Consider the following 19,217-nt stretch of genomic DNA (forward strand, 5'->3'; position numbering starts at 1 on the left):
TATTATAACGTAAATATCCAAGTTATTTACAATCACAGCAAAAAAAGCATCCGATCGAACCGTTATGTTTAAGTTGTCAAACAAAACAAAATGGCCACCAATTTGTTGCTAAGCAACAAACCAACATCGCTTGCGTTCTATGAAATATAGTGATAGGGCTTCTCTATAGGTTCACGCATTATTACTCTGATTTAAATAACGAAATTGATTCTGCTGAACTATTAACACTAATAAAATTTAGAATACCCAGATTCTGTAAAAATAATAATATAATATTAGAAATCAAACACTGATTTGAGTCTACTGAACACTTTACTTTATTTTTACAAATATAAAAAATTAAATACAAAAATTTCGTGACAATTGTTTCGCCTTGTTAGGGCATTTTTAAATGAATGTGAAGATTAGATAGATTGAGTGTATGTATATAGTTATATAATTCAAGGTACTTAAGTAAAAAATAAAAATTATCTTATGAACCATAGCATGTACTACTACTACTACTACTACCATCACGCCATTTCCCCGTAGGGGTAGGCAGAGAGAATGGACCGCCACACACGTCTATCCTGGCATACACTCCTAGCCTCTTCCACATTCATACATCTTGTCATACATGCCCTTCGGTTCTGTCTGCTTTTGACATGACCAGACTTAAGATTTTGGTTTATCTGATCATGCCACGTCTTCCTTGGTCGTCCTCGTCTAACGTTGCCGTTCATTTTTGCCATATATACTTGTTTTACCATTCTCTCGTCGTCCATTCGTTCTACGTGACCAAACCATCTCAGAGACCATAGCATGTACATTAATCATAATTGAGGGAAAAACCAATGGTAAAGGGCGAGACTAAGTGTTTAATAGGTAATGGAGAATTTAGGTATTTATATTTGAATTTCGGGAAAAATATAACAAAGTAAGTATTTATTGACATACACGTATGTATTGTGAGATAGTAAATAAAGCTTTATAGTTTTATAACTTTAGATAATTGCTGTCGAAAAAAATATCAATACTATTATAATAGGTTGCCGTTCATTTTAATTTTAAAACATGATTGAAATATTATAAAGAAATTTGTATTTATTATTTTTATTTTCTACTTAAGTACCTTGAATTATATAACTATATAAGAACATTTAATCCATCTAATCTTTACGTTCGTTTGAAAATGCCCTAACAAGGCGAAATAATTATCACAAAATTTTTGTTTTTATATTTGTAAAAATAAAGTAAAGTGTTCAGTAGACTCAAATCAGAGTTTGATTTCTAATTTTATAAGTTTAAATATGGAGTTCTACAAAATAAACACCAAATCAATCAATAAAAATAATAGTTTATTAACAAAATAACAATTACTTTATCTACTACATACACAGTTAGGTAATAGAATAGTAGACTATATCATCGTTTTTCAACATCTCTTCAACAATCGAATCTGGGTAAAAATGAATACATTCATCGAGTACACGCACGTCATACCATAAAAACTTTAACACGATAGATCTTTTAAACGAAATAAATTCTTGTTTTGAAAAACATACCAAAATTGCGATATAGCGTCACAAGAGCAAAATTTTTCAAAACAACTGATTCACTGCATATTCTTGTTTTAAATCTTATTCAACAAGTTCTCGTACACTTCCTGACTATTCACCGAACAACTTGCTTCCTATTCGAGCCAATTGGAGCTTAAAACGTGCATACGAGTCTCGTACCAAGAGAGCCACGTGTGTGTGCGTCTCCATACCGACTACATCCCACACACACCGTTAGACAGAAGGCCCCAAGGACACTTGTCACCTGGGAATATCCATTGTCTGTGGTTTTTCTAGCACTTTCCATTGTTCTATCGAGTGACTAAAGACTTGAAGATTGAAAGGAGTTCTAGGAACATGGCATACTTTACGACATTCCCTTTCAAAACTGTGAATTTGATCAACATTCATTTATCGGGTGATTAAAATGTTTACTCTTTTTGAGATAAATTTTCATTCTCTTTTTAATAAACACAGGGATATTCTTATTTTATTCTTGGTGGGGGTCAGTGCTATGCAAGCTCCTGACGTCACTGCGCCCTTTGCCGCAGCACCTTTGTAAAAATAGTGAATAATCAAATCCGCACAACAGTTTTAACATTTTTGACTTTGACAAATGATAAACAATGAATAAATAAGTCATTTAAATTACAAAAAAGAACCTATGTTTTTGACCAGTTTAAATGATTTTTAACGTATCGTTTGATTTTTCTAGTGCTGTGTGTGTTTTTTTTTAATTCAAAAATCCCGTTTTTGTGTTCGTCACTATTTTCAGAAGGTGATTATTACAGTTTTTTGTATGACAGCGGTCTGGCTGTTTTTAGCAGAACATAGAATTGATCTTACAGCACCCGATAACACAAATATCTTTTTTTTTCAAAATTGTGTACTGGCTGCTTTCTGCATAACTACGTTCAATTATGAATCTTCTTTATCCCCTAGAGAGTGGTCAATTTAGAGACTTTTATTTTTTCCATGCGACTAATTTTTGCTTCATATATGGCCACTCTGATGATTAAACGTCAACAATATGAACACGTAAAATCAAACATGATTTTCATTTAGAACATTATTGCGACCCAAAACACTTTATTAGGTTGAATTGACCAAACCGTATTAGTTTTATTTCCGTTTTTGAAGCAGTTTTATATACCGTTTGACGTTTTTTTCAGTTTCAGTGCTGCAGAACAGCGTTTATTTTATAATTAAAAAAATAAGAATTTGTTACCCACTAAGTCTAAAGACTTTTCGGTGGGACACATTTTTTTATGACAGGTTTATATTACATTTATTTTATTTATATTTTACAAATTTATTTATAAACAGGCACTATAAAGTATCTAGAAGATATTTCTTCAGTATTTTTTTTTTCATTTGAAGATCTTTCATGTTAATGATGGTTTGTGGGAGATCATTGAACAATCTTGGAACAACGCAATTTAATGTTCGCTCTCCGAAATAATTAGTAATTCGGAGAACAAATAGGGAGCCCTTAGTTTTTAATCTAGTGTTGTGAGTGTGGGAAACTCTTTTTTTTATTCCGGATCAACAAAGTGATCAACAATCAATTTGTAGTCACAAAGTTGTTTTACTGGCAGGACATTACAGAATTTAAAATATACACCTTCGCCCATATGTTTCGCCTCACGGATTATGCTATCCGATACAATCCCCCTCAACAGTCTCACCTGAATATCATAAATTTTACCCAGATGAGACTGGAAGGTAAGACCCCAGACACGCACTCCGTAAGATATAATGTATTCAATGAGCGAGGTATATATGTACCTTAACGTTTTGAAAGGGAGTATGCTTTTGATTTTATAAATCACCTTAAGCCAGTACCTTAATCTGTTTAATCATCAGTGTCGCTATTGTATAAAGCAGTGTTGTCGCAACAAAAAAAATGTATTCAAATTATTCGCTCTCTGGGGGGTAGAGAAGATCCAGAATACCACCACAGATCTACAAAGATCCTGGCTACTGGTGTGGAAGTCGAAAGTTTACATTTCGCTAAATCTCCCCCTCCAAGCCCAGATCCGTAAAGTATAGGACTATTAGGTAAGGGGTGAGCTCTTTAACATCCGCAGGTTTAACCGGTGGTCCCTCCTTGTAATTCTAAAATAAATAACTATTTTTTTACACCACGGGGATTAAAAAACGTTAAAAAAAATTTTTTTTCTTTAAAAGTTATCACTATTGCCTTTCTTTACCAGGGCCTTATTATGATGGGAAATCAAAATTTATCTCCAATTTTGTCTACAAAGTAAAAATTAATTTTCTGTATGCAAAATGGAATATATTTACAATTTTTTTCTAAACATGTTCAATTACCAATTATCGACGAAGACACTTTGAATTTTAATACAAATATGCATACTTTCTTACATAAATATCGATATTAATTTATACCGTCTAAGTATATACCGATGAAGACAGCCGTTCATAATCGCGGCCCTGGTGGGGCACTGGGGCATCTTGATCATTTTATTTACATGTGTTACATTGAGGGAATATGATCAGTCTTACGCTTCAGGTACCACTCCGAAAACTTTTTTTAAGGAAATAAAAAATAAACCAAAATACAAAAAAAACTTTTTTTTTTTATGTCATTTGAAATATTTATTTAAAAGGGTGTTTTCTTACTATAATATTTCATAGTCTTTGGACTGGTACCTGAAGCGTAAGACTGATCATTTTACCTTCATTTTTTTTTTTTTTTTTATTTATTTTTTTTAGTTTTTTTACAAGATACATAAGAGGTAAAACAGAGTATTCAAAAAATAAAGCATAATTACATAGCAATAAAATACATATTAATAGTAAAAAGAAACAAAAAAATCCCATAAAGGCATGACCTGTTCGTGGGTATACAAGAAAATGTTAATGAATTTTGGCTTTAACAAAACATTTTTAACATTTTTTTCTTCATTTAACAAAAAATATCAAGAAACGCTGCAATTGGTGTAGCAACGCAGTGTCCAATGCACCATTAAGTAAGGAATGGAAATAATGTTGAATTTTTTTGCAACTGGCGGGGACCGAACTCTCGACGCCAGTTTCACAATTGGCCGTATAACCAACTGCGCGCATCGTGCCACGATGTCTGTCTAAAATTATGAAAAATATTTGTATTTATTTTATTATAGAATTATATGGGTTTGTTTAAACATGTTTTTATTTTAGGTGGATGAAAAATGAAAGCTTTAAAAAATACCGTTTGCGGGAATTTTTCATTTCAAATAATAAACTTGATTTAGTGTGGCTCCGTGGTTTGACTGCTGGGATAGAAGCTTTACTGCAGGACTACCAAGTACCGAGAATAATTTAAAGCACACAGCAGCCGTAATAACCTTAAAAATTTGGCCTACAGGCCTGTTGTGGTGCAAACGAAATATTTATTTATTCATCCATTTATTCACAAATAATTTTGAACTCCGTGGGACAGTCTTATGTTGCGTTCGCGAGAATATTATAGGTACTAAAATAATACAGTTAAAAAATAATTTTAAACAAAACAAGAATATTCAAAGATTACACATATAAAAATAATAATCAAAGACAATTATTTGATTTGCACCACTGAATCTTTATATATATAATTCCTCTGTACGTGTGATGTCACTGAACATCTCCTAAACGGCTTAACTGATTTACGTGCGGTTTTTAGAGAAATATAGATCTTTGCACTGTGCGTGTTCGTAGACATTAAAATCTTTAGTATAATTTGTAAAAAATAATAAAGAACCATGAATTATATTCATCGATCTACCAGAGTTGCATTCGAAGAGAATGCAATTACAAAAAAATGGAAAGATGTTGTTTTTTTTGTGAATAAAAAAGTTTGTTTTTGAATGTTTACATACAACATTTGCTTTTTATGGATCTTAATCAGATTCTTTCCTTAAATTTCTTATTATTTCTTCCCATTTATTTCTTTTTACTGGAGTTTTTGTAATAATACTAAAATAATATTAAATTCAATACATATTTAAAAATCGTATACCTACATAAGTACACCCCTCTGTTTGTGAGAAGACCGGTATGTTTGGAAAAAGAACGCCATATTTGAAAAAAAAAAATTATGTTTTGGAATTAAACCATAAACAAGTACCCAGGTACCTACATAAATTCAATATTTGAATACTAACAATTTTAAATTTTGGAATTCAATCATAAACATGTATCTAGGTACCAACAACTTATCAATGAATGAATGTCCGCTAGTAGTTAATATATCTGTGATTTACTCGAAACAAAAACTAAAATATTTTTTTCATTATGTTATTGAGACACAAAAAACAGGCTTTAGTCCCATGGAGTTGGGACGAATAATATACAACAATAATATTATTACTCAATCTATGTCCGCACCCTCGGTGGAGCATATGGTGTCTACGATATCTCTCTAGGCCTCTCTGTCTGCAGGGGCCGTTTACACGTGGAAAATAATATAGATAAGACAATATTGTCATGTGCCAGCTCCGTGAACAGCCTCGACAGAACTCGAAAACTCGACCGCAGTTCACACGTGAGCGCTGCGAAAGTGAATACACGACGGCATTTTTTACGAGTGAATTCACTGTTTTTTTCTGCCACCATTTTTGGTAAAAAAAAATTGGTAGCGACACTTGAAAGTCAAGCCAAACGCTATGTCACAAGGTCCGGTCCGTGCGTGTTCACACGCGGACAATGCGGCCGCTGGCGGCTGCGTGATGTGGTGGGGGTTATCATTGCTCCGCGGAGATAGCCAGAGCCCGTCTATCTCAGTGGCGATGTCTCGGGACAATATTTTGTGCCTCAAATTGCTATGTACTCGGCGACACAAGATCGAGTCCTGGGACAAAAAAAATATTGTATTGGCCGCCCGTAAACGTCTTTTAACTCCCGTGAGTCCTCCCAAGTCAGGTTCGCGTCCCGCAGTTCAGACTGCTGAAGAACTGTCAGCCGTAGACGTCCAGGACTGCAAAACCTAAAGCCTTGTAAAGTAGGCAAGCGTGGTTAAGGCTCTCGGGAGGCATTTGAGAGTACAACATATATTTTAGTACCTATAACAAGAAAATCACACTGACAAACAGGTACAAACTATGACACTTAAAAAAATATTTTTGTTTGAATTTAATATTAAGATTTACATACATACAAACATATTTATATTTAGTTGAAAAGAAGAGAAACAACAATTAACAGTTTACAAAAATACAGACTTTTTTTACATTTGCAATTCACAATTTGACGCCCAACTAGACACTAATCAATATGTTTCTTTTTTGGGTGATACCGTGTGTGTTGGATTTATTTCGACGTTTCGGCTACCATTGCAAGAGCTATTTTCAGGGTAAACTGAGTGTTTTGTAGAAAAAAGTGTGTGTTTAAGTACTAGTAATTTGTACCGTGTCGTAGTCGGCAGTAGGCACATTTCTATTCATTTTTGTAGTATGTAGTGCTGGGAACCATGTTGAATTAAATTTAAGCCCGTCGTCTTTGTTTATGTTATTTGGGTGTCTGTGTATTTCAATTGCCTCTTTTATTATTCATGCACTGTAATTACTGGGTTTATGCAAAATTTTCGGTTCAAATGCAAAAAATGTCCGGTGTCTATAAAGTGTTCCGCTATTGCAGATTTGTCAGGATGCCCGAGACAATAGTCGGCTCTAAGGCTAGCAAATTGTGAATTTACTGGTTTGCAACGGAACATAGTAATAATAAAAGTATACAAAATAAAAATTATACTTAGCATCAAGGAGAAATTAGAAATATATTTCGTGTTGGATTCACTGCATAGCCTGGAGTATTTCCTAAATTTTTTTGCAGTCCCGTGCAGCAATCCACTTGGTTATGCTAACTTAAAAGTATTTAATTTGTTTGTGGTTTTCGAGGAATTGTCCAACTGACTATACACTCTCGGTAAAATAACGCTATATTTCCTTTGGGAGAAGCTTGTTCTTACAGCATTGGTCAAATAATTTTCACCTAGAGAACATCTCATGTATCTGTTTTGCTGGGTTCTTTGTTCACTAGTTTAAGTTGTGTGAAACGAGCAAAGAGCTGACTTCACAAACAACTGTTTGACACACAATACGTTTTGTTCGGCAAAAGAAGAAAGGTGGGGTACAGTAGAGGGCGTTGATTCATTATTTTCAAAATATATTTTTGCACCACCGTTAAATTTTCTATTCCGATTTTGGTAGCTCCTCCCCAGCTTAATATTTTATATGTCAATGCGGACTGTACAAGAGCAAAATAAATTTATTTTAGTGTCCCGTGGTCAATAGCGTTTTGTAACTCCTTGGAGACATAACCCAGTTTTCTTATTTTCTTAGAGACGCTGTCAATATGATCAGTCCAGTCAAGTCTGCTATCAATAATAACACCTAAATAATTTGATTTAAATTAAACGACCAACTCGAATAACTGTAAAACCATCAAGGAGTTTCCAACTCAAATTCCCTCCAAGGAAAATCCAGTCCTGAGCAGCGCTTGATAATATGTATATTTCTTTGGCACTCGAGCAAATAGATTGTAGAATTTATAATGATGTTTTGCTTTCGATCTTCAGGATACAGATCGCCGGGATGATCGGCGCAATGCCGGCGGTGGCCGTGCGCCACGAGCGGCGGCGGCAGGAGAAGCGCAGCAAGCGGCCCAGCCAACTGTACCTGGGGGGGCCGTGGCTGCCTCCCTCGCCCTCCGCCTCCCCCAGCCCGGGGCTGGACCGCCTGCCCGAGTACTACCTCTGCGGGAAGGTGAGCTACGCCGACCTTCCTAATCTGGATAGAGATTGCCCAGTAGCATCACTCGGAAATACGTCTCCCGTTCGGGATGTTTCGGAATCACTCGGCGCTCGCTATTTATTAGAACTGTTCAATTTCGTAATTCCATAAAATCACCCTTGAATAGCGCCTTCTTACGTCACTCAACATGAACATTCTTGAATGGGGAATATGGAAGTCTAGGCGTTTACAAGGCTCATGAGCATTGGTTAGTTCACACACTTTACACACCGTGTAACATTCACCATTCTGCCTATGTTTAAACATCCACATTTCCTCAACTCTTCCATCTGTTGACTTTTGCGAAAAAGAGCTAAATCTGTTATTAATCAGTCATTAGCCTTATAAATGCATAAACTATTATATTTTTTTCTCAAAAAAGTTTTTCTTCTATTTTGCCACAAATTTCAATTTTAAAAAATTCCCAAGTTAGTTAAATTCAGCCTATGCAAACATTTGGATACGCTCAATATATTCTAATGTGTTAATTGTGTTAATGCAAACATTTGGATACGCTCAATATATTCTAATGTGTTAATTCAGCTACATCATAAATGTATTTTAAAAGTATCAGGTATGTTTCGGTGGTTGGAATAGATGACATCTAAATAACAACAAAAACAAACATTATTATTTCAAAAGACATCTATGGCGTAGCTGATACTTTGAGCATGTCCAAACGATCCCTATTCTCGATATGGAATACCATATAGTGACCCTTATCTAAGTGAGGGGGTATTTGATGAAGTTCTCTAGTATTTGCTACACTCCAGTTCTGCATTTTAAACGGAAAGCCCGCTGCAAGGCAATGATCAAACGTGCGTGTGAAAAGTTGACCTTAACCGAAAAAAGCTCTCCTCCACACCACTGCATGATAGCGACTGAAAACCGTCGGGACACAAATTTCCCGCCAGTTTCCTTCTAACGAGATTCTCACCCTCTGCGACCCCCTCGGGCTGTATGGTGCTCTTTTAAAAAACAGAAATGCCGGGCGCCTCCCTGTACATTGGTTGACCTTCGTGTCGGTGTCGTGAGAAAATGCACAAAAAGATGAAGAAAGTAGTAATCGTAATAGTTTTCAACCGGTTTGGACTCCCAGCATGGTGACAACATATATACTAAATCAATAATTGGAACACTGATAGGAACTTAAGTCTTCGAGACAAAATGTTTATGTTTTTTATGATAGGGAAAAGTTTCATTTAAGGTTTAACCATTAATTATTCAAAACTTCAAAAACCGATTAGCTGCGATGATGGTTTGAATATTGATAGTCCGATTCGCACATGTGCCTGTGTACCTATTGCAATATATTGCAATAGTCGAGTCAAAGCAAGATGTTCAGTTTCAGGATCAATCTTTATAAATTCTTCTTCTTCGTGACCCGGCGCTGATACCCATAGGATGATTTAATATTCTCACAAGTGCTCTACTTCTGCTCGTGTCTCTGACCATATTTTTTTGGTTTCTCTCTTTCCTACTCCTTCAATCATCTTCTACGCAACATTTCCATATCTTACCTTATCTGCTTCTGAATACTTCCATTACGGTATCCACTTTTCGAGAACTTTTGCTTGTGTTTCGGGTATTATTTCTACTTCCACCCATAGCGGTCTTTGTAGCTTACAGAAGACTAAAATTGCCCAAAACTCAATTTTCGAAAACTGTAACGCTTTTGCATGATCTATTTCACACATACTTCCTAAAATTCTGCGTTCAATTACTACAGTTTTGATTTTTCCTTAATTTTCATACGAAAATTGAAATACGGATATGACGTGCCGGCCTAAATGGGGATATTTATTTAACATTATTTATACTTGAACCGCAAACTCCGACACTTCCGATTAACTTCCAATTTCCCAGCGGCCACTCTGCCTGAGTGCTCCTCTCTGCACCTGCTACCCCTCTTAGCGGACTCCACCATCCCTCCCACACACACCCTACCTCATCCTCACTACCGTAATAATTCCACCCCAACGCCGTCATACGTCCCATAAAGCTCGCCCTAATAAACAAGCCGAGTAGAGATGTTGCGATTGTAAAAGTATCCGCGTTCATATACACGGATTTAAATGTCAATACTAGAGGCGCAGCGCGCGTGTCACAATTTGTTCTACTTGCATGTTTTATATGACCTACAGCTATACACAATGTAGTTAAGGGGATGGAAACTAATTCAGAAACACCTTAATTTGTACCAGAATGTAGGGTGGTAGATTCGCTCTTTATATATGTTTTAAACACATACTTTAAGAAAATAGATTATCTACTCATTTCACATTTCAATTTATATATTTGACACGTTTACGTACATTAACATTTAATAGAAAAATACGAAGATGGTAAAATAAAAATACCCAGTAATTACAGTAACTAGTTTATTTCTACCAACCTGTTGAACAGGCTAGTTTCCGCAAGGGGTTTTGGAACCTTAAGTCATATCCAATCTAAAAACCACAGAATATAACATTAACTTACACATGTCCTTTATAAATAATCGTAAAGCATTCGATTCTGTGGAAACCTGGGCAATTGTAAGTGCACTTGAAAATGCCAGGATTGATTCTAGATACACGATATTGATCAAATATGTATGTGAAAATGCTACCATGGATGTAAAAGTAAACGACGATCTAAAAACGAAGAAAATCAAGATCAAAAATGGTAAGACAGGGTGAAACGATATCTCCAAAACTTTTCACATTAGCCTTGAAATTGGTTTTCAAGACGCTAAATTATAATAATAAAGGCATGAAAATAGATGGTCGGTATTTAAATCATCTCCGTTTTGCAGACGATATAGTAATAATAAGTAAAGATGTAAATGAACTGGACACTATGGTAAAATAATTATCCAAAGTCTCTAGAAAGACTGGTCTGGAAATGAATATAGATAAAGCCAAAATTTTGAGTCCAACACCTAGCAACATATGTACTGGAAATAAAACTATTGGTGCTGTTGACGAGTTCATTTACCTTAAGAACAAAATCAAATTGGGAAAATAAATCAAACTGCGGAACGGCCAAGACAAATCGGGCCAAGTTAGGCTGCTTTTGGAAAGCTGAAACATGTTTTTAGAAATAAGGAAAAACAATCTGAAGGCCAAAGTCTGCAACTCTTGTGTCCTGTTGGTGATAACATACGGTCTTGGAACCATGTCAATCACTGCCAAAAGTATTTACAAAATTAAGTGCTCTCGCGGTCTATGAAAAGACAAATTTTTGGCGTCTCCTTAAAAATACGAATAAGAAATGAGGAGATAAGACGCCGCGCCGTCCAAAGGTAACCGATATCGCAGAAATAGTGGGAAGACAAAAATTGCAGAGGGCGGGTCATGTGAAAAAATAAAAAAGGAAAGTAGGGAGACCACAGAGGAGATGGACTGACGACGTCGTCGAACTCGTGGGACATGGGTGGAAACAGAGTGCCTAGGACAGAAAAACATGGAAAAGTTTAAGAGAGGCCTATCTATATCCAGCAGTGGAGGGAAATGGGCTGATAAGAAGAAGAAGTCCTAAGACATACGAAGAAACCCTATATTCTCTAAACATCATTTTAGTAACACGAAACAATATTTTGAAATCCGAAGAGATACAATAGAGTCAATGTATTTCTGCTTCTACTAGCTGACAGGCTGGTTCTGCAATCTGGAAGATATAACAGCAAGCCACCGGTTTCGTAGTTAATCATCAGTAACATTCAGAAAAATACTCTTCATTAGATCTGTCTTCGTTATTTTTGTCCCATGGAAAGGAAGTGGTAAATTACAAATCTAAATAGTAGACTAACTCAAGAGAACCACGCGCCGACCATGCTCTAGGACCCGTTTTCTCTGCTCTAAGGTCTCAGAGATTGTTAGAACGATTAGGGTCTTTGCATAGGATTGTTTCTACTGTTGATATTAGGATAGTGGTTTTCGCGAGGGATTCAGTATTATGACGAGGAGTAATTTTGCCTGAGTTTCATTTTCATTTATTTTTGCACCACTACAGGCCAGTAGGCCCCAATTACAGTGGTGAATTACATCACAGAACACCCAGGCTTGAGAAAAATTCATTTTGATTTTTGTGTTCTCACCGGGAATCGAACTCGGAACCTTCCGAGCGTGAGTCAAGCGTCTTGACCACTACACCACGGAGGCCGCCATGTGATAGGGATCATGTTAGGATCTGTGTTAGGATTTTGCCAGGAGTGTCTTGATAATTTGATGTTCTTCTGTGATTTAGTATAGATACGTATTGTTTTTCTTCTGTTGCTTGAGTGCATGTTATAAAGGGCAAACTATTCTAATGTTTTCCATATGTATTTGGGTTTTGTGTCGTTGTTTGATTTGTTTGTATTACTACGTTCTTCTTTCTTTCCGATGCGGGATCTGGAGCATGCGGCCGCGGTCTCAATTTGAAACTATCACTGTATTCCTTCACTGTCATACTGGAAAATTAGAAAAAGGTGATAGTGCTGGCCATGTGTATTTGATTGATCACAAATTGACAAATACTGCAGTGAGTGGTACAATAAAAGCTTTTAAAGTTTCTTTGTTTTGTTATTTTTGCGGTTTGATTGTAAAAAAATATTAAATTTTCGCTTAATTAGTTTTTAAGAAATTAATAGTGATATGCGAAACTGAAGAAATACACAGGTCTTTATGAACAGTTTCGGGAAAGGAGTGGATGTTTTCAGACCTAAATTAATTAATATTAATATGTACATAATATACCTACTTGTTTATGGACTTTATTTTACCACTATTTATAATGTGACTTTCAATAAGCTTCTATTTTATCTTTAAGTGTTGGGATCAGGAGGGATATTTTATAGTGGGCCAATCAGGAACTTCTCAGCATTTGCTCTAATAAAGAGGAAACCACTTAGAACTCTTCACGAGAACCCGACTTATTGACAGTCATCAATAGGCCTTCCGTCCACTCTTTATGAAGTATCACCGATCCGATATAGCATAGGTCTTCATCCAGTCTTTTGCATCGCGCGTCCAGCTGCTGTCTCTAAAAGCTGAAGAAGGGGCAATGCTTCAACAGATGAGGGACATCTTAAGGTGATTCATCATCACATGGGTAGCTGTTGATCTCGAAGAACCTGAAACGATGCTAGTAGCTCATGAACCCACCGTTACCGGTGAGGATTCGGGTTAGCTCAAAGCCAACATTCTGCATTCTCCTGAAATCTGAGGCATTTTTTTTTTTTAGAAGGAAGTTTATTTTATTATTTACTTTGCTTATTATGTACAAGGTTTACATTTCTTAAAGTGGAATTTTTCTGCTTTTAAGAAGCTTCTTTTTTCTCTTTTATTGTTGGGATCTGGAGGATATATTATCAAAGGCATTATGAATAGTAGAGGAAAACATTTTTATAACATGTCTTGCAGTTTCATTCAAATAACGGTCATTCCAGAGCTGAAAAGTCCGGCTTCTTATTTTCCTTTTAGCAAAGCTGAGCGGGAAACTACCAAAATCAGGGGTTGTCTTCTTGAGAGTAGCCTCTCCTGCTTTTTTGTCCGCCTTTTCGTTGCCAAGGATTCAAGGACAGTGTCCTCTTATCCGGTGATTCAGCAACCAAATATTTGTATACAAATTAATAAATGATAAAATTGACTCCCCTAATCTACTTGAAAGACTTCTATTCCGTGTGCACTCTAGACCGACAAGACAAAATTTTCTGTTTCGCCAACGCGTCAACAAACTATTTAAAACAATCTGCATTACCTAGAATATGTAAGCAATATAACAATTATTTACTGAGTGATATTTTTTATGACAATGTTACGTCAATTTATTTAAAAAATCATAAAAATATTGAGACAAGCAGGTATTTAATTAATTTTATTATTATGTACACATTTTTCATTTCTTATCTTTTACATTTGTTATATTTAACTTAATTTAAATTGTTGTAATTATTGTAAACATTTTTTTCGGTGTGTGCATGAGTGTCCTACACTAATGACAATATTTATGTACAAACTGTTTGTTTACCCAAAAAAATAATTGATAAAAAAGTTTTAGTTGTCACGTTTATTTTAACGGAATTTAAATATGAAAATGATTATAAAAACAAACTAAAATGTATTCAATTTAATATTTTTTATTATTTTATCATGAATTAAAAAAAATATTGAAAAAAACAAATTTTCCCTAGAAAAAAACCTAATTTTGGGCAGCACTAAAGCTTCTCATTACTGCGCAGCTCATACACTTGCGAAGCCTACCGAATTAGTTTCATGACGCTGAAGTGAGAACTTTAGCCACGGAAAGAGCTTCGTTGGGTATTCCGGGTATTTGAATGACGTCAAAGTGACGTAATAGACAATCTGCACAGAACTTCGCATAATTTAGTTCATGGGACGATCTATCTATTTGTACCATGATAAATGATTTCGAATCACAAAGTTTATCAAAAGTATAAATATTTACGTACATCAATATTCGTACGTTTTTCTAACACCTTTATGTTTTTTTTGTTTACTAAATCTTATATTCGTGCACATTCTTTGACTCAACATTTCTTCGTCTGCAGTTAATTGGATTTTATTTGTTTACTTCAACTTTTATCATAATTTTAATACACATATGTATGTAAAAAGAGATAAATATTTATAATGAGAGCGAAATACGCTAGGTTCCGCTGCATGCCTTTGTAGTTTTGTGGTTAACAAATTGTAAAGAGAAAGTCGGGACAATGTTTGAGTTTGTCCATTTGCTTGCAGACTGGCTGGATTTCCTCCCTAGGGAGTTGTTCATATTTAAATTTATTTCAACAGAGAGGGAAAACATTTTTGAGAAGGGAATATGGAAGTCTAGACATTTACAGGGCTTATGACCTGTTATTGGCTGGTTTAAGTGGCCACTTTACACACTGTGTAACATTCACCATTCTGCCTATGTTTGAACATCTACACTTCCTCAACTCTTCCATCTTTTGACTTTTGTGAAGCAAAAGAGCTGAAACCTTTATCACGTGGGTGAGATTCATCCGGCTGAACCAAATCACCTACTAGGCAATGCCTGAAAACAATTTTCCAATTTTTATACTTCTTTTTTTACCAGGTATTCAACAATGTTTGAGTATGTCCATTTGCTTGCAGACTGGCTGGATTTCCTCCCTATACAGTGTGTAAAGTGGCCACTTAAACCAGCCAATGACAGGTCATAAGCCCTGTAAATGCCTAGACTTCCATATTCCCTTCTCAAAAATGTTTTCCCTCTCTGTTGAAATAAATTTAAAAAGAAAGTCGGGAGTTTAATATCTGACCGAGTCAACTGGAAACAATTTTAAATAATAAACTAACATCAAAAGCATTTGACGGAATAAAAGTAACTTTTTGGTCAAATTAATTGAATTACGCCTACGTAGAAGGGTGTACTTGATTTTGTTTTTTTTCTTTGGAGTAATTCAAGGAGAACTTTTAGGCAAAGCTCTATTAAGTCAATTTTATTGTTTTTTTTTAAAAATAAAACAATGTTTATTTCACAAAATTCTATGATTACCAATGGTACCTTGTTGCTATATACTCGTATAACATTTTATGTTTAAATACGACTGTATTTATTTTTTTTCGTTTGTATGTAAAATGCACTTCTACGTAGGCATAATTAAACTGTCAAAAAGTTTAATGCTCGGTAAAATTTGGCAACAGTCCCTAGTATCGTCGTAGGGATTCGATCTCCAGGGCCCAGATTACAATGGAATGTTAACAGGGTTATCAAACTGTCTATAAAGAAAAACCGATATTTGTGCTCGAAAATGAGTATATTTGCATGAAAATTTTAAGTATCTTTGTCGGTAACCTATAATTGAACTTATTAAGAAGAAAAAATTTATATGCCTATTCTGCTTTTCATACAGAAAACTAAATTTTACTTTGTAGATAAAATTGAAGATAAATCTTTTCATCAATTTTAATCTTTAAGCTTCCCATTGTAATCGGGGCCCAGGTATAAATTTAAACAAAATCACATTTAAAACAAAGTATCTTAAATATAATCAACATCGTACCCTTATTTGCATCCAGTGGCGCATAGGGCACTATATTGGTAAAACAAATTAAGCATATTTTAATTATTTGTTACATGAAGGTGAGGTGATCAGTCTTACGCTTCATGTGCCAGTTCAGGCACAATTCAAGCAACAAACAAATAAGTTTAAACAACCTTTAAGATCAAAATTTCACGTTCACTCTACCAGGAATCGAACCAAGTGCATCAAGAGTGTCAGACGAATGTGCAAACTATTTCACGAGGCGAATTTATTTCCTCTCGATCTTTATTCAGAATTTTTACCTGTGAGCAGCCATCCAGTCAAAAACACTCGTCCAGGGTCCGTTTGCACAGCTGAGTGTAGAAAGGAGAATGGTGATGATAAATTATATTTAATTTAAGAGAATTTTTATGAACATAGCTTTCCTGTCACACTCGCGCAAATGCCTCCCGATACTGTGCGAAAAAGACAATTGCACGTCTGACTGACTGTGGCTAACTAAAATCAACAAAATTGAAGTCTCATATTCCCGATTTCCGCACCCCAAAAATAAAACTATTTTTTTATTTTTTAAGAAAAACCTACCTTTTGCTTTTTCAAAAATATTTATCATATTTGCATACCGTGCGTCAGAAGACGGCAGATAAAACTAGGCCTGGAGATACGTTTGTATGAAGAAAAGTAAAACCGCGTGTCCGTTTAACAGCTTTCTCTGCGACTTATGAATAATTATTCTGACTAATCGGCGTATTGATTGTGTCTAATGACCAAACGGAATAACCATTATCGAGTAATGACCAATCGATACTTACACTAATCATTATTAAAACAAGACGTAGTAACTAAAACATTCATTTAACGTATAACTGTTATTTATTGTGTATGCAGATAATTGGTAGAATTCCATATCGAAATTTTCTACGGTATCCAAAATAAAACACTTTAATTGGATTTAATTCTACTTTTTTTGTATTAAAATATATGTGACGCGGTTCGTCTTGTTGGGACATTATCAAACTAACTTAAATATTTACAAAGTTTCCTTATAATACGTAAATAAGACTAACAATAATTTCTGTTTAATGATATAAAGTGTTTTATTTTGAATTCCTTACCACATTTTAAATATAATTGTTACTTATTTTCCATCCGCTATCGGCTTATTACGGCACTGTAGTTGTTCAAAAATAAATAATTGCATATTAATTATCTATTGGAATTTAATCTTTATATTTATTATTTAGATAGATAAATTTATTTACTCAAACCTTACATGAATAATCAAGTATCTTTACTACTATAGTTAAACTAAAATCAACAGAAGAAAAATGAATTTTCAAATATGGGAAAAATGGTGAATGTAAAGTGTCAGAGTGTAAAGTGGCCATTTTACACAGAGTGTAAAATGGCCACTTAAACCAGGCAATAACAGGTCGTAAGCCCTGTAAATGACTGGGCTTCCATATTCCCTTCCCTGAAATGTTCTCCACCCCTGTTGTGTTTTTTTTGTCAATTATTATATTGGGCATTAGAGCAAACCTGACAATTACAATGCACACAAATCAACAAGTTACAACAGGGATGGAGAAAACCTTAAATAAAATAATATGGAAGTCTAGGCATTTACAGGGCTTATGACCTATCATTGGCTGGTTTAAGTGGCCACTTTACACACTGTGTAAGATTTACCATTTTGCCTATGTTTGAACACCTATATTTTTCATCAATTTTTCCATTTGTTGATTTTAGTGGAGTTAAAGAGCTGAACACATATGAGTATTTAAAAAAAACATGTTACGAAAAGTGCATAAAATAATATTAATAGTATTCCATAAAAACTATGAAGTCATGATCATCGCGTTTGCCTACTATCCAAGAGGTCTCGGGTTCGATTCCCGACATGATTTTCATGAAATATTTATTTCAAATGGTATTTTTACACTAGAGTATTTCATGGTCCCTGGACTGGTACCTGAAGCGTAAAATAAATATCTTACTTTCATGTAACAAAGGTGATAAGACACGCTGCGATTGGTGTACCAATACAGTGCCCTATGCACCATTAGTGCAGAAAGAGAACGAAGAAAAAAAAATAAAGGTAGTATTGCCAGGGTAGTAATTTTTTTTTACCCTACTTTGCTCATCTAATAAGAGAACTAATGAAAATTGGACCTCGGATTAAACAACTCTGTGGTGGACATTTGACCGAAATTATCTTTAAAACATCAAATATTATTAAACATGGTATAAAAATATCCTTTTTATGTAAAATAAAATTTGTTTTATATTTTAAGTTTAAAGTTCATTAATTCATTTACACTTATTAAATGACCCTTTACTTATCAACTCTGTTGTGTCAATCAATATTTCCGCGTGCACGATTACATTTTAGAGAAATTAACAGATTGCTTTTTTTTAACCGTACATTTGTGTTATAATTATATTTTTTCCCACCGTGCAACATTACGCGGCGACATCACGAATGTGCGCGACGAAAGTGGGGTATAGTGGGGAGATTATTGGACACAGTCCGATGTATTCTAATATGATTCTACGCTCCTTTTGGACTATTCTTAATTATTTGAGTAAAAGTGGTAAAAAAAAACAGAAGATTGATCCTGCATATCGTTGAGATTGATCCAATTATTAAATCAGCCAACAGATCATAAACCCTGTAAATGACTAGACATCTACATTCTCTCTTTATAAAGTTTTTCCATATCTGCTAAATTATATGTCGGTCGAATTGATGTATTCAAATCAAGGTTTCGTCGCTGCAAACGCTGTTTTCCGAATCGATTTTCCGAATAGATTTCGTGATTAATTTTAATTAAGAACGGTTTCGTGAAAATTCACAAAATAATGTGGTCGTTAGCTTATCTTCAGTCGAACTATAACGGAAAGTTGATA

General features: G+C 34.8%; 1 protein-coding gene across 1 annotated transcript in view; it reads left to right on the plus strand.

Annotated features, from left to right (window-relative positions):
- Positions 1 to 19,217, plus strand: part of LOC148282986 (uncharacterized) — a 134,032-nt gene that overhangs the window by 95,775 nt on the left and 19,040 nt on the right. The window contains exon 2 of the mRNA XM_088224221.1: positions 8,098 to 8,284. Within this exon, the coding sequence (XP_088080347.1) occupies positions 8,114 to 8,284 (171 nt within the window). The 5' untranslated portion in view covers positions 8,098 to 8,113. The remainder of the gene's footprint in view (positions 1 to 8,097; positions 8,285 to 19,217) is intronic.

Source organism: Micrasema longulum, unplaced genomic scaffold (assembly GCF_059751315.1).
Source record: "Micrasema longulum isolate JH-2025_06_02 unplaced genomic scaffold, ASM5975131v1 h1tg000273l, whole genome shotgun sequence".
NCBI lineage: Eukaryota > Metazoa > Arthropoda > Insecta > Trichoptera > Brachycentridae > Micrasema > Micrasema longulum.